The sequence below is a fragment of the Lemur catta genome, chromosome 9 (assembly GCF_020740605.2).
Source record: "Lemur catta isolate mLemCat1 chromosome 9, mLemCat1.pri, whole genome shotgun sequence".
NCBI classification, from domain to species: Eukaryota; Metazoa; Chordata; class Mammalia; order Primates; family Lemuridae; genus Lemur; species Lemur catta.
This window is the reverse complement of record NC_059136.1, coordinates 96,084,400-96,110,526: the sequence shown is the minus strand read 5'-3', so window position 1 is coordinate 96,110,526 and position 26,127 is coordinate 96,084,400. Positions and strand designations below refer to the sequence as shown.

The 26,127-nt window shown below is 36.3% G+C and overlaps 1 protein-coding gene across 2 annotated transcripts in view; it reads right to left on the bottom strand.

The window, feature by feature from the left end:
• The window catches only part of ATP6V1H (ATPase H+ transporting V1 subunit H), a 120,428-nt gene that overhangs the window by 71,578 nt on the left and 22,723 nt on the right, over positions 1–26,127 (bottom strand). Inside the window, exons 6-9 of one of the 2 annotated variants that reach the window (XM_045561002.1) lie at positions 25,160–25,264; positions 22,034–22,087; positions 9,742–9,839; positions 2,948–3,140 (exon numbers count right to left, since the gene is read on the bottom strand). In XM_045561002.1, coding sequence (XP_045416958.1) covers positions 2,948–3,140; positions 9,742–9,839; positions 22,034–22,087; positions 25,160–25,264 — 450 coding nt within the window. The remainder of the gene's footprint in view (positions 1–2,947; positions 3,141–9,741; positions 9,840–22,033; positions 22,088–25,159; positions 25,265–26,127) is intronic. The other variant, XM_045561003.1, reaches the window with a different exon arrangement.

The following is a 26,127-nucleotide window of genomic DNA, read 5'->3' as shown; positions in this document are numbered from 1 at the left end:
TTTAACACTTCCAGCTGGTATTTTAGGCAAAGGAATCCTCCCCTCTCATGTTAGCTTTGGTTTTCCTTTTCACAGTTTTCTCCCCTTTTAATGCCAGTCTTAAGGTTCCTCAGAAGATATTAATACACCAAGACAAGAAAAAAAGGAGCTAGCAGAGTAGTTAAGCAACAGCTTTGGAGCCTGACAGATCTCACTGAAATTCCAATCCTATCACTTACTGAGGATTAATCTCCAAGTCTTGGTTTCCTCATCTAGAAAATATAATTAGTAATAAAACCTATTGGGTAATTATGAAGATTAAATAAGGCAATACATGAAAATCACTCAATAAATTATAATAATTATTATTCTCAGCAGCAACAACTGGTTAGCATAATGGTTAAAAGTGAGTCACACTGTCTGAGTTTAAATCACTGCTCTGCCAATTCCTAGCTATTTTGGTAAATTATTTAACCTCTCGTGGCCTGATGGCCATTGCATGGCATTCTTGGGATGATTAAATATGTAATACATTTAAAATAATTAGAAGTGTGCCTGACACAGAAAAATCTGTCAATAAACATTAGTTGTTATTATTAACTACAGACAACTAGAAAAGAGTTCCTACACATCAGATTTTAAAATTTAAAAGGTGACAAATGCTATGAATAAGCAATTTATAGAGACAATATAAATGACCAATAAAAATATTAAAAGATGCTCAGCCTCATTCATTAACAGCATGCAAATTTAAAACAATGATTCTGGCCAGGTGCAGTGGCTCACACCTGTAATTCTAGCACTCTGAGAGGCTGAGGCAGAAGGATCACTTGAGCCCAGGAGTTTGAAGTTGCAGTGAGCTATAATGACGCCATAGCACTCTAGCTGGAGTGACAGTGCAAGACTGCCTCAAAATAAACAAATAAATGAAACAAAATACATTTTTAATTAAAAAATAAAACAATAATTTCATTTTTCACTTAAGATTTTATAAAAATTAATAGATCACTGAAGTCTGTTATTCAAAATAAATATATTTATAATGATCACAAAATAAATCACCTATTTTATCTTTTAAAGAAATAAAAATTAAAAGATAATAAAAAATGCTAGTGAGAGAGGACAAAAATAGGTACTCCCAATACACAGTTGACAGAAATATAAATTTGCACATTTTTGAAAGGTGATTTGACATTATCAAAAGTATAAAAAGCATATTCCTTTGACTCCCTAGAACTATATCCAAAAGAAATATTCATCAAAGTGGGCAAACCTATGTAAAAGAAACTAGAAACACTCCACATGCCCATTACTGGGGCACTGATTAAATAAACCACTTTATACCAACAGTGGAACATTGCCAGTTAAAAGAATACTGAACACATATATATACAAAAATGAAAACATATTCACTAAGTATTGTTAAAATGTTATAGAACAGTATTTATAATGTGATGCCATTTCTGTTTTTAACTACAAAAAATCATACACTTATTTATATATTTATCTCTATGTGCTTGGAAACATCTGAAAGATGTTAGTGAATATATCTGGCAAATGTGATGTCTATTTAAATTTTTACAATACATCTGTACTCGTTTCTATTTTTGACTTGTTATTGTTCATTTAAAGAAAGCATGAGAACAAGTAATGGTTAAAAGTACAGATTCTGAAGCCAACATCCTGGATTTGCATGTCTTCCATCTACCAGCAATGTGACCTTTCTACCTCAGTATCCCCATTTGTAAGGTACAGACCAACACTAATATTAACACCACCTAGATACTAACAATAACAACAATTGCTATGTTATCGGGCTCTGGTGAGCATTCAATGAGTTAAATGGAAAGCCCTTAGAATAATAATGCATGGCACAGAGTAAGCGCTATATAAGACACGTCCACCATTATTACTCTTGGGTAGCATTGTTAAGAGACAATACTTCAACCAAGCCACCCCCAAGAAGCCCATCTAAATCCTAGCAACCAAAAAAATTATCAATAGACAATTGTGATGGCAAACACATTGGCTCTGGGTAACAATTAACAATACTTGATTTCTGTCTTACAACTAACTGCCTGCCAATTTAAGATTGAGATTCTAGCTCAGGTCCTATTTTGCCCTCAACTTCCTCATCTGTTCAAAGGAGGAAGTTGACTTAGCTAATGGACAAAACTCCAATATCCTAATAGGATAATTTAATAGTTTAAAAAGTTGCCTCAGAAACATACTGCTAGTCAGTAGATCCAGAATCTGAAACACAACTCCATATTAAAATGTGAGCTCTGTAAGAGAAAACTCCTTCCATAACAGTCTCTTGGAATGCATGGCAGCAAAAAGAGATTTCCTCTATCTGAATGTAATACAACTGCATTTCCCTAGGAGCATTCTATAACTCACACATTTCCTTCACTTAGGGGGTTTCCTCCCACCCATCCCACTGCCCTCTGCCATAAATACAAATTAGTGATATTTACTCTGTGCTCACTAAGACTTTACAGTTTTGGCCGGGCACGGTAGCTCACGCCTGTAATCCTAGCACTCTGGGAGGCCAAGGCGGGCAGATCATTTGAGTTCAGGAGTTCGAGACCAACCTGAGCAAGAGCGAGACCCCGTCTCTACTAAACATAGAAAGAAATTATACAGACAGCTAAAAATATATATAGAAAAATTAGCCGGGCATGGTGGCGCATGCCTGTAGTCACAGCTACTTGGGAGGCTGAGGCAGTAGGATTGCTTGAGCCCAGGAGTCTGAGGTTGCTATGAGCTAGGCTGGCACCATGGCACTCTAGCCTGGGCAACAGAGTGAGACTCTGTCTCAAAAAAAAAAAAAAAAAAAGACTCTACAGTTTTACAACCACATGGAAAATAAGTAACTTTTTCCCACCTGCTAAAAACTTCAGTATGCTGCACAGTGAAAAATGCCACACAGACACCGACACACCCCCACCCAGCACAAAACACTTACGTGAAATGCTGCAAGAATGATTCTTGTTACTTTCTCTTTGACAGATTCTTGAAGGATATCAGACAGAACAGGAATGATATTATACCGTCGCAGATGTTCACACATTTGAGGACTGAATGCCAGGAGCCATATTGAAAAAATCATTTGATACTGGAGTTGAAATCCACACTTGTTACTCAAAACTCCCATTATGCTGAAAAAGAGAAGACATTTAGAAAACATTTAATATGATAGCATAACAAGAAAGAAGAAATAAGCAATTATTCTCTTTTTGTGCTAATGGAACAAGCCTCTCTGAATTATGTCCTCACTTTCTTTTCTGCCAATGATAACAAGCAGCTAGACTGCTACTTACAGAGGGCCATTTCCAGCACAGCTCCACTTATCTCTCCCTCCAAAAGTCATAGGACCTCAGGAATCTGGAGCCCTTGCTGCGTGGAAGCCATGAGAAAGGGAACAAAGACTTTCAATGTGGTGGAGGAAATGGTTAGAGGAATCTGACAGACAATAGAACCAAATATTATACCGAGATTTTGAGTCTGGGCAAAGAAGAGAATCACTGATAGCTTTAAAATACACAGGAAGCTCAGAGAAAAGAGGGGATGAGTTTGGGGGAAACCTGTGATGAGATGAGTTCAAATTTGACACAGCCAATCACTAAATTTTGGGGTCAGGAAAAAACTCAGACGCTTCTAGTTTTATCTCTTACTTTACTGATAAAGAAACTACGAAAACAGTCTGGGCAACACAGAGACCCTATCTCTACAAGAAAAATTAGCCAAGTGTGTTGGCATGCACACACATAGTATGCACCCAGCTACTTGGGAAGCTGAAGTGAGAGGATTGGTTGAGCCCAGGAGTTGGAGACTGCAGTGAGCTACGATTGCACCCCTACACTATAGCCCAGAAGACAGAGCAAGACCCTGCCTAAAAAAAAAAAGAAAAGAAAAGAAAAGAAAAAAAGAAAATAGGAAAGCTACATACATGAACATGAAAGAGGTTATACCAAGGGAGATAATATACGTAACAGAAGAAGAGGGCTAAGGAAATATCCCTGGGGATGCCTACATTCAAACAGTGAAAGACAGAAATCATCAAATAAGATCATTAAAAAACAATCAGAGAGGTTAAAGGGAGTTCCAAACGCATTAGAACGTACAACACAAAGTGTGAACCCTAATGTAAACCATGCAACTTATTAACAAAACTCTATCAATATTGGTTCATCAATTAAAACAAATGTGCCACACTAATGTAAGATGTTAACGATAAGGGCAACTCTGAGGGGAAGGAGGATATACATGGGAACTCTCTGTACTTTCAATTTTTTTTATAAACCTAAAGCTGCTCTATTAATTCAAATTTTTTAAATTTTAAATCTAATTTTACAATCTAAAATTGTATTGACTTAGCAGAAGGCTTGTATCTGTGTCATTTCTCCATTTCTGTGATTTGTATAGTTCTAAATTTGCTGAATTATCCTTAATTTTCTGATGGATGGTTTCTCCCTTGTCCCCTCTATTTTTGGTTGTTATGAAAAACTTGCTTTTATTTAACATTGATGTCAGTATATAAACTGCTGTAAAATCATGTAATTTAATACTATAAATACCTAGTACCTGGGTACTTTTGCTCTGATCTAGTTATTCACTAAGCCTTCTATGCTTTGCTTTCTGATGCTGTGGCTGAGACCCTGGAAACCACATTTCTGTTTTACCAGCTGGCTCCCTGGTAGGCTGTGCCAAGAGCAGAAGCTAGAGGCTGACTGCAAGGATGGAGGAAGGGACTTTCCCCTGTTGGCTTCCTGTTCCTGTGAGCATCACCCCAGCAGCAGCAGTTCTTTCCCATGGCAGCAACAAATCCAGTTTTTCCAGCACTAGCCAACCCCAGAGGCCTGGTCCCAGACCCACAGGGCTCTTCCTCAGAGTTCAGAGACACCAACATCAGATGAGCAAAACCTCTTCAAAGGTCTAAATTTCAGCTTCACTCAGTGCCTCCTCCAAGAATGCAAACTGCAGTGATTCCAATCTCTTACCTTTGCTCCCCGCAACACACAGCTTTATGGGTGGTATCTGCACTTGCTACCTCTCTGACACTTAAAAGTCACTTTTTTGTTTGTTTTCAGAGCAAAACAAATTAGTTAGCAAATTTATACCTAGTTAATAATTCTTCATATCAAATTATCTGTTAAAATAAAAACTTTTTAAATAACCAGAGTGGTTAACGGGAGCTCAGACAGTACACTGTTGCTAAAAGCGAAGCACAGAGGTTTCAGAGGAGGGAGTTATCAGCGATGAGGAACACCACAGAGGAGTTCAAGCGAGTTTAAAATTTATATATAATACGCATGATTCTATTGAAAAGATAAGTCTTCTATACCCAAATATCAACCATAAGCAACATCGTAATGAAGCAAAATAAAGCTCCTCTTTACCAGAATAAGGAAGGGATTCACTTAGGTAGGAATAAGAACCCTGAATCAATGGGGGACATGAAGACAAGCATGCTAAGGGACACAAGGACACAAAGGCCACGATAAACCTAAATATAGCGATTTAACAAATATTTATGGAGGATCTATATAGCAGATACAGTGCAAGGCATGAGGGATATAATGGTGGGCAAAAATAGACACTGTCTAGGATCTCATATACCTTACAGTCTGGTACAGAAGGGGGAAGGAGTCTCTGAGGAAGAGACCTGAAGATGAGTGAGCATTCACTGCCATTTAGATCTCTGCTGTCCCTCTCATCACAAAGGTAAGCTAAATGTGACTGCTGCATGAAAAAACAGCAAATCACTGAGCTGGTGTTACTTTTAAAAATCACTGAAAAAATTACTAAATGATGCTGTAGAATCTTAAAGGCTACCTTTGTTGGGTATTTCTGATTAGATTATAAACTTCTTCAAGGAAGAAGCCATATCTTTCTTTGTTATTATGCAGAGAGCTCAATAAGTGTAAGTAACTGTCAAAGTCAAGATTAGAAAGAAGGCTAAGGTCCATGAGGCCAAACTCATTATTTTCTGTTTTGTTTTCTGATCAAGTGTTTTGTTTTTTTGTGTGTTTTTGTTTTTTTTTTTTATCAAACCACTGTAGGCAGACAAACAGCTGGTTTACTGGCTGGCATGTCACTCTCAGTAAGCTACTGCTGTACCCACTTAAGAATACCTCCTACCTCATCATGCAATGTCACCCAACAATGTAATGTTCGATGTGCTTTTTATTAATAAAAATCTCACGTTTAAATTATGTACTACTTGATACTTTCAAAATAATTCAAAATCTGGGGGTATAAATGTTCATAAATGCTACTAATTTGTGGAGGCAATTACCCCCAGCAAAAGCCTACTTTTAGCTCCAATATTTAAGAAGTCAATACTAACCTCCAGACTTTCTCATGAAGTCAATGATACACAACATAATGCAAGGTAAACTTTTTTTTATCTTATATAGGTGCATAAATATTCAGAAATAGTGTTGTACCATGTGTAGAATAGGATTTTTAACCAAAAAAAAAAAATCAGCAAACTGTAATATATAGATTAAAATGTACTGGGTTTTTTTTCAAATCAGTTATTTTCCTCTCTTCAAACAGGCTACACCTGAAAGTTTTTTTTGCCTTACATTATTCCTCCTTGTGATTTGAGAAGCAACAAGAACATTAAAAAAAAAAAAAAACTTTTTCAATGCTAAGCAAAAGAAATAGAAAAGCAGAAAGTACATGTTTTATTTCTGAAAATGAAGTGACTTCCAAATTGCTATACTTTCAGCAAGTTATTGTATCTTTATTAATGCCTATTCTCATCCTAAATGTTTACTTGATTACAGCTACTCATTAGTGGTCATTAGCATATCAAAATGAATATCCTAGATTATATTTATGCCTGCTCTTGTTGCTGAGCTGAATAGTTAATAATGCTGATTGCTCTCCAAAATACTAAGTACTAGTAAGCAGAATAGCAGCAGCATTTGGTTTACTTTGGTATACACCATGAGGATCCAAAGGACCAAATTTTAGTATTTGAGTTTATTATATAAGCAATTGTGACTATTTGGTAAAGATTGCTATTTCATGACTTTTTACTCTTTCTTACAGGTTTTTCAAAGAAAAAAATCTTATTTTTGTTTAGCAGAATAAAATTCATTTCATTTTATAATTACCATATGGATCTATTGGACTCTTATAAATAAACCTAAGATACATTATGGGATCTTAGTTATCTTATGCCATTTCATCATCCTAGATATTATTTTATCACTACTCATTAACTATAACCAATTATACTATAAAATGAAAGACTAAAATAATAAGAAAATTGGAGATTGATGGAATCACCTAGGAAGATAAAATAATAGTGAAATAAATCATTATCCTTTATTATTGTAATGGCCAAACTATTGCATTATCTTTTAGGAAAGTAAAAAGACTGGCAACACTATTTTTGTAATCTGCCTTTAGGTTTCTGTGCAGAAAAGAGTTAACAGCAAAGTCCTGAGACTGCCAGCCTTAGACAGATCTGCTTACAAGAATGGCCCATAGCTGGCTTCTGGGAACTTGGCTGATAAAGAGTTCCATACGTTGATAGAATATTTTCACTAAACAATAAGGGTCATTTGCTGTACCTAAACTGTTTGTACAAACAATATAGTTTATGCTGAACACCTACTACTATAATCTGAATGCTTGTGTTCCTCCAAAATTCACATGTTGAAATACTGCAAACCACTCATGAATGGGATTAGTGCCCTTAAAAAAGGGCCCTGAGAGAGACCCCTTGGCCCCTTCTGCCACGTGAGGTTACAACGAAAGGATGATCATGTATGAACCAGAAAGCGGGCCCTCACCAGACATCAAATCTGCCAGTTCCCTGGTCTTGGACTTCCCACACTCCAGAACCATGAGAAAAAAATTTCTGTTGTTTATAAACCACCCAGTTTATTAGTATTTTGTTATAGCAGCTGAAAGAGATTAAGATACCTACTTTCCTTCAGGAGTCTGGAATTTTGGTGTATTCTAGGGAGAGGGTGCCAATGCGACTAATCTCCAATAAAAAACTTGGGAGCTGACTCTCTGACGGGTTTCCTGGACAGAAACTACACACAAATGTTGCTGCATTTTCGACGCTGGGGGAAGATGCACTGCGTGTGATCCCACATGGGAAGGAGAGAGCAGGAGGAATCCTGTACATGGATTCCTCCAGACACAGCCTGTGTCTTTGTCCCTACGACCCAGTTGTGCATCCTAACTACATCTCTGTAATAAATCTTAGCTGTGAGTAAACTATATGCTAAGCCTGTGAGTCTTTCTAATAAATCTCCTGACACGGTGTGAACACAGCTGAGAATTCACAATTTTTTATTTTCCACCTATAATGGCAACTAACAGAGGAAAGCATTTCACAATTATTAAGTTAATCAGAAGATGAAAGCAAAGAGACGGATAACGTTCTGTTTTCTAAAATAATGGTGAAATTGGTCATATAAGTGAAATCTTAAACTGTGAATCTTTAGATGACTATGTCTTAAATTAATTTTCTGAAACTCAAGAACTGATTACTGAGCAATATATTCTGGACAAAAAAGAAACATGGTATTCTCACCCAGTTAGCCACTGAACATGAAAAACTTCCAGACAATATTTTGCAACAAGAACCTGGACCATTTTGCGGAAGCACACGTGATGATTTTCTTTCATCTTTTATGATATTTGTGCATCAAAATATCCTTATTACAAAAAGGTCTGCTCTGTTCAAATTCTTATTAAAATTTCTAGTAGTTGTTTTTCACTCTTTATTCCTAGTTCTGTTAATTTTTCATAAAATGACTAAAGGTCTATTTTTAAAGGGTCTATTGGACCCCCCCAGATGACAAATTGTGATAGCTATTTTTCCTGCCATATTGAGGGTTAAATAAACGTGAATAGATTCAAATTATATATATCAATATAAAAATAATTACTAATTTATTGGATCAGTAGATATTGAGTGATTGTGACAATTCAAATCCAATTCATAGGAATAGCCTTTGCAGAACCTACTCTAAGAAACAGCACACAAATATTGACTGAGGAGATCTAGACAACTTGGATCCCTTTCCCAAGTATATCCCTATCCTAAGATGTAGTGCAGGAGTCTGACGGAGTGTGATGCTTGCTCTAAATCCTCAATCATTAAGCAACCCACTGTCTGTATAGATTTTCTAACACAGAAACAATGCCCTCACTAACTGAAAAGTGTATTTGGCTTAAGAACAGTTACATCGCTCATTATGAATAAATAAATTGGCTTTCTGGTGGTAAAACAGAATTTCCATTGTTTTAAGGTTTTATTGGTTGTTCATATAAGTTTCTTAAGCCCGAGTAGGCAGCTCCTCAAAGTTTCTGTACCTGCAAATTAGAACCCCACAAACAATGGGCTAAATTATATGGCATTAGAAAGGAAGGTTTTTACTCACTCTTTTTGGGTAAGACCTTTTCTTGTTGATTTTTGCCTCTATTTTCTGCAAAAATACTTTCATAATTTTTTTTATATTCTGAGTTCTGGGAATTTGTTCTGTCAAGCATCAGGTTTTTGGGAAATCTTAACATCTTATAAAAGCACAGATCAAGCAAGGGAAGGGAAAACATTCAGTTTGATAGTTACTGGCTTCTAAAAAGGTTAGCATAAATCCATTGTTAAACAGACATAAAAAAATGAAATCCTTCTTTTAGATGATTAAATATATTTATTTATTTGAAAACATCAAGGAAAGATGCTTTTAAATGCTATTCCACATTAGAAGTAAAGGCACTCACCAGTTTACCCCATCTGCTTCCACCCAGGCAAAGCGGTACTCATTGACCCGGAGCATCAGCTGCAGACACCCAGCAACACACTGCACATACTGAGAACTCTACGTGAGAAGAAGTGCACAGTTTTAAAACTGGAAAGCATTTAAAGTCATGAGAGATCATGCACATACATTTCTAAATGAAAAGTCTCATTTTTTGCTACAGTTTGTTAGCATCAGAGCATTCAAAATTCCCTAATATCTTTTCAAAAGTTGATCCTGTTTGCTTTTATTTCTACCTCTTAGAAATGAAGATGATTTTGTCTCTCAAATTAAATCTACACAATTCAAAACTACTTAACACACATATTTAGAGAAATCAAGAACAAAATGATTATAACTTTGATAGTTTGACAAATAAGCACATTGCCCTACAATGTTTACAAATGTTTCATACACCCTTGAATAGAGACACTATATAGACAGAATACTGTCCTACATAATTATGGAAATATGAAAGAACAACAGTAAAATCAACAAAAAGAAGAGTATATACTTTGAGACAGGCCTATATTTAAATGATCTCGGACAAGTTACTGAACCTTTCCAATACTTAGTTTCTTCATCCTTAATAAGGACAACACTGCCAAGCATCCTGAAGGGGTACTGTTAGGTTTAAGGGAAATTAATTCATGTAACACACAGCTAGACATATTATAGGAACTCAATAAATGGAAACTTTATAAAAACTCTATATGGAATACAAAAAGTCTAATTAAACACTTGAAAAAGACTGCTTATGATTTTTAAAACTGTCAGTTCGGTATCACTGTCCTACAGAAACTGTACTGTAAATCTGAAACTTAAAATAAATAGGAATAATACCCCCAGAAGTTATAAGCCCCTTCATTTTACCAAAGCTAGCAGGAACACCTGCCGTAGGCTCTTCCCTAAACATTTACAATGAGCCTTATATCTTTAAAAATGGAGGAGAGAGAAAGAAATTTCAGATGTTAGCCTTCACAAAGAGCATGCTAATAAAAAAAAAAGTTTTTTTAAAGGAAAGGATCATGGATGTTATATAAATTCACAAAACCTACTATACATGATGCTATTAAACTGTTCTAATTTAAATAACGTTCATAAAAACCTAACATTTCAAAGAAATTCCAGACACTCAAATACAAAAACACAATGATATAAGTACACTTGGTGGAAGAGTCAAACGTTATCAAGAAAAGGTTATGTTAGGTTCTAAGGAGAAAGTAGTTAATATATTTCCACAAATATACAATATACCCAGTAATATTTGCCTGAAAATTCAAAACATTAGTAAAAACTAATGACAAAGAAATAATGCTTTTTCAGCTCTAAAATAATCCTGTATAGTGGAAAAAATATGTATTTTTCCAGTTAAGTCAGCTGGTAGAAACTTTTTCTGAAGAAGAAGAATCGCATCTTTCTTGTTTGGAGAGATAACTTGAGTAAGGTTCCTAGACATAAATAAATGAAAGTCAACCTAGAGCACTTTCCTCTCTTCCATTTATCATCAATTTCATCTCATTACAAAAATTTCTTGGTTCCGTATAGGTCTTCCTTTTCTGTGCCTGTTCACCATGCTGTGTTGAAATACGTAACATACTGCAAGTATGGATTCTTCATTGTTATTTATAGCTTCAGTACTCACGTTATAAAAGAGCATATAAAAGGTGCGAGTCCTAAAGCTGACAATACTCTCTCCTATTGTACACTACCAGGCAGTTGCCATACCATTCCAGGGATTACTTTCAACGTACAGAGTGAGATAGCACTGGGAAATGACTGAATATTGCCTTCAATTAAACAAAACAGAATGCACCAATTTCTTGTCTTTCATTTAAATCATCTTATGAGTCTCCTGTATAAAATTAATGGTTTTTTATTAAAAGAAAATAATCAGCCTTGGATCAATACAACCAGTCACCATCTCTAATCCTATACAATGGCAATTCAATATTGATGGAGAAAATCACACAACCATGCAGCCATCAGCATGCTGGTCTCTCTCCCTGACATTCCCTAGAGTCACCCTCACATAGTCACCACTCTCCACCTGCCCTGCTCACTTCCCTCACTCTAGGCAGGCAAGAGAAAAACAGGGACCATGCATTAGAGCTTCACTCAGCTATCAACATCTCTCCCCTAAAACTGATCTATGTTTCCAGACATTCTTTCTTACCTGTCTCACCTAGGAGAGACTGCAGCAGGCCTTCTTCCCACCCAGGAGCCGTAGCTCCCAGGGTCTGCATCCCCTTCCTCCCCTAGAGTGCTCAATCAGTCAGACCTCTTTCCTACAGGTTCATCCTCTCATCGCTTACCCTTCCCCAGGACTGCCTGAGCAAATAGGAGCCCCCAGATGAGACTCTATGTTGTATCCTCTCAAAAGACTCTGTGCTTCTCCCCTACCGGCCAGTGCCACAAGTTTACTAAAATAATCTGTGCAATTATTTGTTTAAGGCTGTCCTGTCCAGATACAATGTAGCCCTCTGAAGGCAGCAATCATGCTCACCCTGTTCAGTATTACACTTACAGTACTATGCACTGTATCTATAAAACACTCAATAAATATTTCTTGAATGAATAAACCAATAAATGAAGTGCAAATTAACTCCACATCTTACAAACTCCTCATCTTACAAATGAATGATGTCCTAATAGATATGGTTCAATAGTCTATAAAAGTTTAAAAACTTGACCAAAAAATTCTATATGATATTAATAATCAATACTGAAAAAATATACACAATATGGCACTACTGCCCTGTTTCTTTTTAGAGCCAAGACTAAATCTCATTGACTGTTAAAAGTACTTCCTAAAGCAATTATGGACCTTATAAAATCACCTAATTTTTTTTTAATTTAAGTCATCTCAATTTCAGAACTAGTAAAAATTGCTAATCAATTTTTAGCTAATCCTAACTCACCTTATTTTACTAGGAAATATTTATGATGCAGGAGTTCATTTAACCAGACAATTGCCTAAATTTAAATTGCTAAAGTAATTCACTTCTCCAGTGACAAAGTACTGCCTGTAAATGGACTGACTTAACAAAAATATATTCACATAAAAAAAGTTTTAGATGCCCAATGTATTGTTTCCTGAATAATATTTCTTTGAGTTTTAATGTTATTCAACCATAGCTAGTTCTTCTTTATTGTAAGGTTTTTCTGTTTTTTCTGCAAATAGATTTTTTAACCCTTGTAACTACCAAAAAAATCTGTCAAAAAAGGAAAAAAACCTACTTTTTACAAAGACAATTTATTAACATGTATATATTAATAAAGTACTTTTTAAAGTCCTTTCAAATGAAAATAAAAAAATAAAAGGAAATAAAAATTTCCCCTTTTAATGATAACAGCAGCTCATTATTATGATCCTCATTTTTTCAGATGAGAAATCCAAGGCTTAAAAAGGTGAGATAATTTGTTGAAATTAAAATAGTGAGTAAATCTTAGATTGACATTAGAAATCAACTCTCTTCATGCTTGAGCTAGCGTTCTTTGAACTGTGCCACACATCCGGGCAGAGAAGCTGCCACAACATGTACTTTCTATGTAGCAAATCTCAACGATAGAGAAAAAACACTTGTTTCTCAACACATTTAAAAAGAATATCATTTAGATAAATTCTCCAATGTTGCTGAAAATGCAAACTCTTAGTATATATGGTGAAATAATCACATCATAGGGAAAATAGCAACTGACAAAATTAACCTTCCTGGTGAATATGTTCTCAGAGATCCATATTCTGCAGAATTACAAAGTAATTCAAGAATTAAGAAATTTCGAAATAAGTACGCATTAAAAGAGAAACATAAAACCATTAGTGACATTGTGCCAAAGTAAAACTAATGTTATATAATAAAAATGTTTATAAACTTTCAATGTTCATCTTCAAAACGCTAGGGTTTAAGTGCAAAATGAAAAAGAATAAGATAGTACTCATCTAAATTTTGGAATTGTCAGTCCTTGAGAAACCAAGACTACACTGCAGTAAAAGGCATCTGTTCCACAGATAGATAGTAAAAATGCACAGCATGCTGATATCAGTGAAGCACCAGGATTAACTTTTCAAACACACAATTGACTAAAATAAGTACCATGAACCACTTTTACATGAAATGGAAGGATGCTGATAAACAGTTCCAAAAGTATTTAATGTTTCATGACTATTAAATGACTCTTTTCTCTTAGACCTAAAAGGTGAATGTGCACTTGTGTGTACATGTGAGTTTGGCTGCTATGATAGACACTCACTTAAAAAAACAACACAGGACAATATCAAGTGTCAGCAGAGAATGAGAATAAATTCTCATACTTTGTTGAGGGGTACACAAACTGGTTCAGGAAATTGCTAATATCTATTATAACTAAATTCATATATACCCCATTACCAGGCAATTTCATTCTAAAATTCTAAAATTATCCAGACAAAAGGGTAGACATCTGCCAAAAGGCATGTACAAGAATGTTCACAACAAGATTATTCACAATAGTCAAAAACTAGAAGCAACCCAAACATCCATCAATGAAGAGAATGGTTAATACTCATATAATGAAATACTACATTGCAATGAAAAACAATTACTGCTAAATGCAACATGAATTCCACAGACACAATATTTAGCAAGAGAATCCAGACACATAAGAGTTCATACTATATGATTCCATTTCTAGAGTTCCAGATCAGACAACACTAATCTACAGTAATAGACATCATCATAATAATGATAATCTCTGTGGGAGTTGAGGTGAAGGCAGTAGGAGGAACCATGATATAAATTGATCCTGTTGAACATTTAACACCTCTGCATTTTACTTTATGTAAGTGATGACACAGTTTAAGAAATAAGAAAAAGACAAAAGAAAGGGAAGGAGGGAAGAAGGGAGTAAACACTGAAACAGGAATCAGAAGTCTGGCCACATTACACTGGACAAATCACTTAACCACTTCAAATTGTTTTCTCATTAGCAAAGGAAAATAATACCAACTCTACCAAACCAAAAAACAAACAAAAAAACTATTATGAAATTGAAATCACTTTCTATAATACATTAAACAATTGTAAGGTATATTATTACCATTCCTGATATTCAGGAACTAAAATATATTTACCCCAAGAATCCTCTTGAAGTTGGCTTATTAAAAGAGATCCTCAAGTCAGTATTTATAAAATACCTAAACTGAATTAAGATACAGTCTTACAAAAACATAATTTCCATAATTTCACTATTAGTTTAAAAAATTATACATCTTTTTCAAGTACTGCTTTCATCTAATGTGTTTAATCATGTATCATAATTAGTTACATGGCTACTGGGAATCTTTATTATAAGGAAAAATTATTGCTGGCATAACTAAGAAAACATGATTTACTTTATAAATTATTGCTTTGTACACAACTTCCACAGCTAATAAATACATAGTATTAAGTTATCTTACTATTGTTATCAGTGCTATACTCTGAAAATGACATGTAAAAGAAAGCCTTGTACTTAAATACCACTTAATTTTCTTTTGCATTGCCAGAATATCTCCAGGTGATCCTTCCAAAAATCTCAGCAGAAAAAAAGTCATAGGTTCTTATCTTTCCTCCTTTTCTTAACATTCATTCTGTGTATATATTTTAAAGATTCCCAATGTTTGAAAAGTACTAACTTTGTAAAAAGAAGATAAAAGGACAATGAAAAAGAATTGCTTTAGGTAAATAATAATACTATTGAAACTTACACACATAAAAAAAACATGTACAGATGCTCCATGACTTAAGATGGGGTTGTCCCAATAAACCTATAGTAAATTGAAAATATCTTAAGCCAAAAATGCATTTACTACACTTAACAACAAAGCTTCATGGCTTAGCTTAGCTTACCTTCAAAGTGCTCAGAACACTTACATTAGCCTACAGTTGGGCAAAATCATCTAACACAAAGCCCATTTTCTAATAAAGTGTATTAACAGAATATCTTATGTAATTTATTGAATACTGTACTTGAAAATGAAAAACAGAATTGTTGTATGGGTACTTAAAGTACTGTTCCTACTGAATGCATATTGCTTTCACATCACTGTAAAGTCGAAAAACTGTACATTGAACCACTGTAAGTCCTGGGACTGTTTGTAATTGACTGTGAGTTACTTTAGGTCCCCACAGACTTCACACCTCACAAGCTAGAGCAGACTGCAATTAAAGAACAGGCCTGCACTATGTGAATGACTGACACAGCCCTGATTTCTGCCCAAGCAGCATTTATGATGGACTTATCAACAAAGTAGTGAAGAACTAAATCAAGGAAGTTCTCCACCTCTTCTGGATGAAAGACAAGTGTCATATCAGAACAGCAGTAAATTAAAAACAAAGTCAAAGCAGTAAAACTCACCTCCCATTAACAAGGATATTAGAACTGTCACAAAAACAATTTAAGAAATTTGGCCCAAAGCCAAAAAAATTTTTTTCCTCCCCCTTCTCATTCTAAAATGCTGTCAATACATACTAAAACATGGATGAATCTTGAAAACATTATGCTAAACAAAGGACGCTAGTCACAGAAGACCATGTATATGATTTCATTTATATGAAATGTCCAAAAAAGGCAAGTTGAGAGACAGAAAGCAGAGTACTGGCTGCCAGGGGTTGGGAAGGGACAGCAGGAATGGGGAAGACTGCTAATGAGTACAGGGTTGATTTTTTGGGTTTTTTTTTTGGGGGGGGTGGTGAAATGTTATAAAGTTAGAATGTGGTGGTAATGGTTGCACACCCAAAATATATTAAAAACCACTGAACTGTAAATGAATAAATTTTATGGTATGTAAAATATATTTCAATAAAACTATTTTTAAAAACTAAATAAAATTGAAAATTTACTTCCTCACTCACACTAGCCACATTTCTAAGTACTCCACAGCCACGTAGCCAGGAGCTGCCATAATGGACAGTGTGGATATACAGAACATTTCTAACATCCCAGAGAATTCTACTGGACAGAACTGCTCCAGAACACTGAGAAGCAACACAAAACAAGTAAGAAGGAGAACCTGACAATTTAACCAAGTCACCTACTGCCAGTGAAACAATGTCCATCTAGCAATAACTAATGCTAGACTGAGTCTGCAACAAAAATAGTCAGAAAACAGGACACAAACACAGGAGCTAGGAGTCATTTCACTCTCCTGCATATCTGTACCACACAAATGAAGCTGGGCAGAGGAAAAAGGAAAACAAGGAAAAAAAACAAATTCCCAGATTCTCTCTAAATCTTGTCAAGTTTGTGAGGTTTCTGGGCATCAACACAACAATCCACTTCCAAGGCTGTGCTGTTTCCTCAGAAGAGAAGATTTATAATTCACATTCAAGAACCAAGCTAGGTGTGGTGGCTCACACCTGTAATCCTGGTACTGTGGTCTCGAACTCCTGGCTTCAAGCAATCCTCCCACGCCTCAGCCTCTCAAAGTGCCGGGATTATACGAGTGAGCCACCACACCTGGCCGATAATCCTAGCAGTTTGGAAGGCCAAACTGGGAGGATTGCTTGAGGCCAGGAGTTTAAGACTAGCCTGAGCAACATAGTGAGACCCCTATCTCTTTGAAAAATTAGCCAGGCGTTGGTAGCACACACCTGTAGTCCCAGCTACTTGGGAGGATGAGGCAGGAAGATCACTTGAGCCCAAGAGTTTGAGGCTGCAGTGAGCTATGATTGGGCCACTGCACTCTAGCCCAGGTGTCTCAAAAAAAAAAAAACGGAACTAGTAAAGAACTGAACAGTTTTAAGGTAAGTACATATAGGTTGATATCATCTATTATTTCCACAATTAGAGAACACAAAATAATACGTTTTAAGGAAATTCCACTTATGTAACTTAATTTAAATTAAAATGTAATGATTCACTTATAACTTAAGATCGATGATGTTTCTGTTGCTATTTTACAAGACAATTCTGTTGAATGTTTATTTCCCATTTTGCAGTGTAAAACTTTTTTGTTTGTTTTATACTGACATCAAGTGGCAATAACAGGTAATGCAGTTTACTAAACTACTTTTCCCACTGGTGGGGGGGGGGGGTTAAGTGTTCAATATCTATAATCATCAGGGAAATACAAATCAAAACCACAATAAGATATCACTTAACTCCAGTGAGAAGGGCCTTTATCAAAAAGTCCCAAAACAATAAATGTTGGCGTGGATGCGGATAGACAGGAACACTCATACACTGCTGGTGGGACTGCAAACTAGTGCAAGCCCTGTGGAAAGCAATATGGAGATACCTTAAACAGATACAAGTAGACCTACCATTTGATCCAGCAATCCCATTATTGGGCATCTACCCAAAAGAAAAAAAGACATTCTATAAAAAAGACATCTGCACTCAAATGTTTATAGCAGCACAATTCACAATTGCAAAGATGTGGAAACAACCCAAGTGCCCATCAATACATGAGTAGATTAATAAAATGTGCTATATGTATGCCATGGAGTACTACTGAGCTATAAGAAATAATGGTGATATAGCACCTCTTGTATTATCCTGGATGGAGCTGGAGCCCATTCTACTAAGTGAAGTATCACAAGAATGGAAAAACAAGAACCACATGTACTCACCATCAAATTGGTTTCACTGATCATCACCTAAGAGCACATTTAGGAATAACATTAATCGGGTGTCAGGCAGATGTGGGTGGGGGAGGGGATGGGTGCATACATACATAATGAGTGCAATGCGCACCATCTAGGGGATGGACACGCTTAAAGCTCTGATTCAAGGGTGGGAGGGGGGACAAGGGCAATATATGTAACCTAAACTTTTGTACCCCCATAATATGCTGAAATAAAAAAAAAATCTAAAAAAAAAAAAAGGAGTTTAAGATACGGCATCCATATATTAAAAAGTCTGAGTAGGCAATATGACTTGAGGAATGCCTAAAGATCCAATTCCAGTTTAGCTGCCTCAAAAGTAATTCTCTATGTAATTCATTCCTTTGGAGTCTCTGCAACTCGTTAGCTGTGTGACCTCAGGCAGGCTGGCGTGCTCTTCTGCTTGGCCTCACTGCTCATGCATGAAACGTAGCTAATGCTGTGACCCACATCTCAGAGGAAGTGTAAATACTCAAGGAGATGTATTAATATATGTAAAATGAGTGAGACGGTGCCAGGCACGTACTGAGTGCTCAGTAAACATCAGCTGCCAGATTAAGATTCCCCTATGAGAATACAGGAGCTTCCAGATAGCTGAATACATGGAGGTTCCTGGAGGGTAGTGCACCCAGGTAGAACACAGAAGCTCCACGCCCTTCACCCATACCTTGCCCTATGCATCTCTCCATTTGTATCCTTTGTAATATCCTTTATAACCAACTGCAAAACACTCAAACCAGTATCCTACCTGAACATAAGGAACCCCCACCAGAAGGTGGGCAAAGTTTCTTGGGCTGTGCCAGTTTTAAAGTAGGGGAGCTACTGAAGCCAAAGCAGCAACTCCTGGCCCTGAGCCTGAGAACTTCAGGTGGTGGCAAAGTGGTTGGCACCACAGAAGTCAGTGTTACGAAGATGGGGGAGATTGAGGATGGGGAAGCCGACCATATCACAACAGATGTGCAGGGACAAAAGTGTGCACTGGTATGTCAATGTACAGCCACAGAAATATGACCTTTTTTGAATACAGTGTTTAAGAACCCAGTGTGTAAATTATATAGATTTCTCATGTGATAGATAAGTGGATGCAAATCCGGGAACAGACATCAGAGAGCATACTTTCTTTTCATATTTCTAAGGAATTGATTTCCTCTCACATAAAAGAAGATTTGTGTAGAAACCGGGAGCTAAAAGAACTTGGTAAACTTTCTCCATAATGGGTCAATCAACAAAAACATGTCCTTACTCACCGTGATTGGTGAGTATGTAGGAAAATATTCTGACACAACTTAGCAAAGAAACAGGGTCCTCTTCCAAATCAAGCAGCAACAAAGGAGAGAAAACATTAGAATTTGTTCCAGTGAATCTACATTTGCAAAGAATGCACACACAGAGCCCTCACTTGAAAGATGCTCTCTACGCAGTCCTCACTGTGGGAGCCCCAGCTGCCCATTTTCTGGGATTTAAGAATGGTGGTCTTCAGAAACTACTCCATAGATTTGAAATGAGAAGAAGAAATATTGGATACCAGTTTATTTACTGTTCACCTGAAAACACAGCCAAAGCAAAAGAAGTTCTCAGCAACATCAATCAACTACAACTCCTTATAGCAACCCATGCAGACCTACTGCTTAATTCTGCAAGCCAGCATTCTCCAGACAGCTTGAAGAATTCTTTAAAAGATGCTTTAAGAAAAAGTAAGATCCAAATCATCACTACAGTCGGGAAAATGAAATCCTCGAATCCCCATTGGTGTTGCTTTCTGCATACACTGCTTTTCATAGCATCTGGAAATGCAAAATTGACTAGGTTAAAAAGCAAGCTTCAAAGCGTTGCCACAGGATCAAAATGAATTGCCTCATTCTCTTTTTAAATCTTACTAAGCCCTATTTTCTCAGTAGAAAATGAAACCTATTATTGGTTGGTGTATACTTCTCTTTTCCTTGGCATCTTTTATTTTCTTTGGTTTATGGTCTTACCAAATGAATGAAATTAGAGTCTGAAAATTAAAAAAAAAAACAGTATGAAAAGAAGGGCTGACACCCTACTCTAACTCATAGAGTTGCTTTTCAAGTGGATAGCTGTCTGAAAGAGTAGGAGCCTTCAGGAAGAGTCTGAGAAGATGTTCAGGTTTGAGGGGCACTAAAGGGAAGGAGGAAAATCAAAGGCCATCTTGTTCTTATTCACAATTACCCCTGATGCTAATTTCCACTTAGGATGTATGTGTAAGAATCTACCAGATAAGCCATCAGACTAACATGCTGACAGTTCAATTAATCAGTTTTGTTTTTCCAATGCACTGCACAGAAAACAGCAAAATAAGGATGTCATGTCAGCAGAGCTTGCACCTCCTTATTTAAGCTTTAATAACTTACAAACACTTTACCAACCACTTAAATAAGTATAAGACAAATGATTCTGAAAACACCTTTTTTAAAAACCTACCAATAAGCCTAAATTTTTCAAATTTCAAACTGGTAGAGATTCACATAAAACAAAGATTCCAATTTAAACATCTGCTTCTGACTGAACACCTAGATTTCCTACCCACCACCACTTCCTCTTCCCCACCCTGCCCCCAAGATGGTTCATCCAGTTCTACACCTTGTTCTGATTCCACTTCAGAAGGCTAATGGCCATCTTCTGGCCCCAAATAGTATTCTTCAAAGCCTTCAATTCATGCCCCAAAAGAAGTCCAGCTCTTGGCTTTGCAAATGGAATCTGCTGCCATCTATGGTCTTAGGACATACATACAAGTATGTTCCTTTCAAACTATGGGAGGACCAGTAACCAATACGGATATTACATGGCTCCTCCAGAGCTTCATTTAGGTCTATTATGGGCAGGTTGCATACACTACCTTCTAAAATGTTTTCCAGTTTCCCAGAGATATTTCCAACAAATGAAGCTGGATGCACCTCAGCTACATTTCTCTTTTTTCCTTGTCTTTCTCCCAACTGGCTCCAATCGTGCCCATCGTTACTTGTCCAGATTTACTGCCAGTTTCTGAGCTACTCCAAGAATATAGCAAAGTTAAGTCATTTGCAAATAGGAAAGATAACTTTAGCCAAGAAAGGAACTTGGACAGTCATTAGTTTTAACCTTTAACCTTTTGATACTGCAAAAATGTGGGGAGAGATTGGTCAAAGAAGAAAAAAGGGGCAGGTTGGTGTGGGGTTGGCCACCACATAGCTCCACGTAAAACCTTGAACTGCACAGTGCAGCAGCGAGTTTTAGTACCATCAGGTAACTGAATTTCTTTCAACTGTTTGATGTATTATTTACCTACTTATTAGAGAGATATTAGACAGTTTATTAGACAACTGAAGTTTGAAAAGAAAAACTATGATTATTCGCTCGAGTTGTGCATCTGAATTCAGATGCTTGCTTTGATTAAAAGGGTGCCTAAAGAAAAGAGTAATGGAGAAGAACAAGTCTCATGTCTACCACAGAAAAAGTGATCACCACAGACCACAAATATTTATATTCAGTTTTGCGATACAATTAACCTAACTGAAGGTTACACGTCAAATCCATGGATTTACAGCCTGGTAACTAGTAAACACCTTCAAAATCTTAAATGTCCATGACTCAAAATAATTTATTTTCAGGGTGTTAGGAGGCCAGCGAATTAAGAAGGAATATACTTACATCACTTGAAGAGACTGTTCCTGTTTCAACAGCAACACCGCTACCACGCAGTTTCTATTACGAAATAAATAACTTATTACTTAGTTTTGTTTTTAATTTTATTCTAATTTATCAGCTACAAAAGGGACCTAAGCAAATTTTTTTCCCTACTTCTTGTTAATAATTTTTCTCCATAATTTTCCCCCTAATCCTACTTAACAAAAAGCATGGGGATGATCTAAAATATTCTATATGTCATTATACTCTTCCAAATAATATCTTCATCAATAAATTACTAAAAATGGAATAATAATAAACTGAATACTGAGCTCCAGCTAAATTTCATAGGTGAAGCTAGTGCACATTTCCAAGCCTCAGGATTCACTTACTGAATTGTTTTGCCAATAAGGTGCCTACCTTAAACTGAACTATCTATACTATATTCTTTGGCAAAGCTTTTCAAAATAGGTGCCTGGTGATAGGAAGATACCGTATCAGATTATGAAACTTAAAATGAGGTTATCCACAGCAATGTTAACAAGTAGTAATGACAATGAAAATCCCAAATGTTACACAGAAATGACCAAAGAAAAGTTAAGGCAAAAAGTCAGAGGCTGAAAGTGCAAGAAAAAAGTGATAATTTCTAAAAGGAAACTTTCATTTTGTTTTATTCAATAACTATTATCTACTAAGTGTCAGGCATGAGACCCCATAACCCAAATACAATGCTCTACACTATCCAAAAAGCTTCTAAAGATAATAATAATAAGGTAAAAGAACAAAATAGCCAAACTTGGACTTTTGAGAGTTTATTTCTATTAGAATCATGAAATCGTGAGGGAGAAAACACTTGTGATAGAGAAAAACAGACCTCCAGAGAAAGCACTATCACATGACATTGGAGCAAAATAGCAAATAAAATCACAAATAATTCTATGTTACTTTTTTAAAACAAGGAGCCTGCAATTTAATCCTGATTGAAGGGTACAGAAGAAGTGTCTGCCCACAGCAAGAGAGACAGCCAAGCAGGAGCAGTGACCAGACTCTGAGAAGCAAAGCCAGACTGTGCCAGGTGCCCCGCCGGGTGGTACCTGCAGCAGCAGGACTTGCAAAGCAGAAACGCCAAACCACTACTTACAGCCAAAGACTCTGTGATAAAAAGACTGCATTAGAAAGATACAGCAAATGCTTTGAAGAGTATTTATCTAATACCAGAAAACTCAATTCTAATGAAAACTGTTATAGATACTGAAGTATTTGCTTCCACCAGTGAAGAGAGAAATATTTTCCCTCAGTGGTTGGATGTGATTACAACCATAGTTAATCATTCCAAAAGTGACAAATCACCTATGAGGCACACTGTAAATGTTATTCCTATAAGGAAAAGTCTAAGGTAAAATTGCCCAAAAAGCTAGTAGCAAACTACAGCATCCATCCTTCCCTACCAATTTTCCTTTTACGAATTCAGCTACAACAGAGCCTGATTACCACTACCCCCAAAAGCTAACACGAAAGCAGAATAAAGTTTATTTAAAGGAGGAGATCACTTCAAAGTAGGAAAAAGGAGGGGTATCATATTTAACTAAGCATTCTGATTCCAAATTATATACTACATTTAGAAATTTAAAATCTGATTTTCACACACCTACTTTTTTCATGGTATTTCATTTAAATACCCAGTTTTTTAAATACCTCACAAACTCAGTAAAATCTGCAAACTGGTGGCTCTTATAAAAATACTTTTTAAAACTAAGCCCCCCAAAATGGTTAAAATTGATGCTATTGACATAAAAAAGATTTAATTTTGTTCAAGACACTAAAATCTCTACCATTTAAGCTCCCCCCAAACAGGCAGGCAATGATAAGACAAAATGTATAACTAAGCACAATATCATGGTGTCTCTCTTATGCCTCAAACTAAAATCTATTACAATAAAGTCTCCTAAAATCCAAATTACAACTTAATTTGTAATCTAACAACCTATCGTATTATTTCTCCTGGTCCCATTCCTCCATGCCACCCACCCCCACAACACAACCTCATTTTCCTCCACCTTTCATCCCCATAAGACTCCTCCCCCATCTTCATTTCTCTCCTTTTCTGAGCATCATTCCCACCAAACCTCCCCCTTACCACCTAACACTTCATCACTGAAAGCCTAAAAAACACTCCATAGAATCTTCATTAGTATCCTATCTTTTATACTGATCTGAGGAAACATGAAGACAAAAAGTGAAAACTTGTCATTTTTCCAGCCATTACACCTGCAAGCTATTTTCTTGCATGGAGAAGTAGAGCTATAGAGGTCCGGAAGCAACCAAGATGACCAATAAGCAGGCCTCATGCTTCACTTTAGCCCTAACTCTTCAATCCCACAATGAAACCATGAAATCACGAGGACAAACCACTGTAGGAGTCAGTCATCTCGCAGCTGGACCAGCAATCCGGGCTCCCGCAGGGGCTCCTGGAAGCCTGGTACAGACTTGGCCAGACAAGGACAAGCAGGTTGACTAATGATCTATAATGTGCTGTTTGCAGTTGAAACTCCCCTGGCAGCAGTCAGGACCAGTTTGTTTACTGGTATAACCGGTTAGACGGCATGGCCTGGTTATGTGACCAAAAGGGCTTAAAAGACCTCACTAGAAACTTTCAGAGAGCTCTCGCAAAAACCAAGATTCCTCACACAAATCTTGGTGATTCCGAATTCTGAGGCAGACACAGGAGCTGCCCCGGGAAGGCGCTCAGCCCGAAGCTGGCCCACATGCACACTCCTGCGGTGCCGTTTCTGCTCCTGTATCATAACCCTGACATGAGCGTGCTCTTTGGAGTTCTGCAGGTGCTTCCAATTCTCCAACCTGCATAATCTTGGCAGCCACCTAAAAGGAAGATACACCCTTGACCCCTAAAAAGAGCAAGTGGAAAACACCAAGCAGCAGAAAAGACAGAAAGGTTTGAATTGAAGCAAGTCAAAGAAAGAAAAGCAAAGCACACTATCATACCTTAGTGTAGTTTGGCTTACTTATCAAGTTCGAAATGACATTATTTTAATAAAACTTTTTTTGTAATTTAACATGTTTACTGTAAACAGATTAAGAGAACATGGATGTTGTATTCCTTTCAGAGAGACTACAAGAAATTTCTTTTACCTGTGAACTCAGCTGAGTTTTTATCCAATTGAAATAGTAATTTAAGTCACTGCCTTCCATCAATTCTTTTCCCCAAGCTGCTAACTTGGCAATAATTCTTGCTGCCTAAAAACAAATAAGAAATACATTTGAATACTTTACTGGTTCTAAAAATCATATCGTATACCTTAAAAACAACTTGTAACCATTTTGCTACATGATTTCTATAACACTCAACTCCTCCAAAATAAGTTATATTTTGAAATATAAACGTTCAAAATGTATTTTTAAATATTTCCAATTAAAGTGAACCAAAACTAGCTGTGTTTTAAGAATCTCTTGATATTTTCCTTATTATTCTGAGTTTCAAAAGTAAAACTAGACTTCATTATATGACCAAGAAAAACAAAAGAACACAAAAATCCTTCTTAGAGGCAGACTTGTACCAAATCACTTGCCAAAGTTATAAGCAATCTCTACAGCAATTTGCCAGCCACTCCCTCACTCATTCCAAGCCCATTGTGAGCTCTGATACTTAAAAATCCATACCTTTGTATGATATATATCCTAGGTATTAAACAGTCATTTCTCTCTCAACATAAACAAATACCCTTTTCTCCTCAAAGATTTCTCCATTTTTCTCAAGTTATAAAACTAATCAATTTTTTTATTAAATAGGCAATATAAAATACTACTTCCTCACACACAAACGTAATTAAATAAACATTCTTTCAGTACTTTCTGAAAGCAAATCACTGTCTTAAAACTCCAATTATTCAGCAATAATTAATCCTACAAGAGAATGACAGAGCTAGGCTAGTTAACCCCAAAATAATTTATTTCTGGTGCTGGTAGACTGATGTTTGTTCTTATAAACATCTTATTTGAATATAGCTAAACCAGACTGACAGAGGTGCATTTCCAAGGTCAGAATGCCAGAGATTCAAGTGTCCTGGTGTATTTGGAATTTTGTAACACAGGGGCTAACA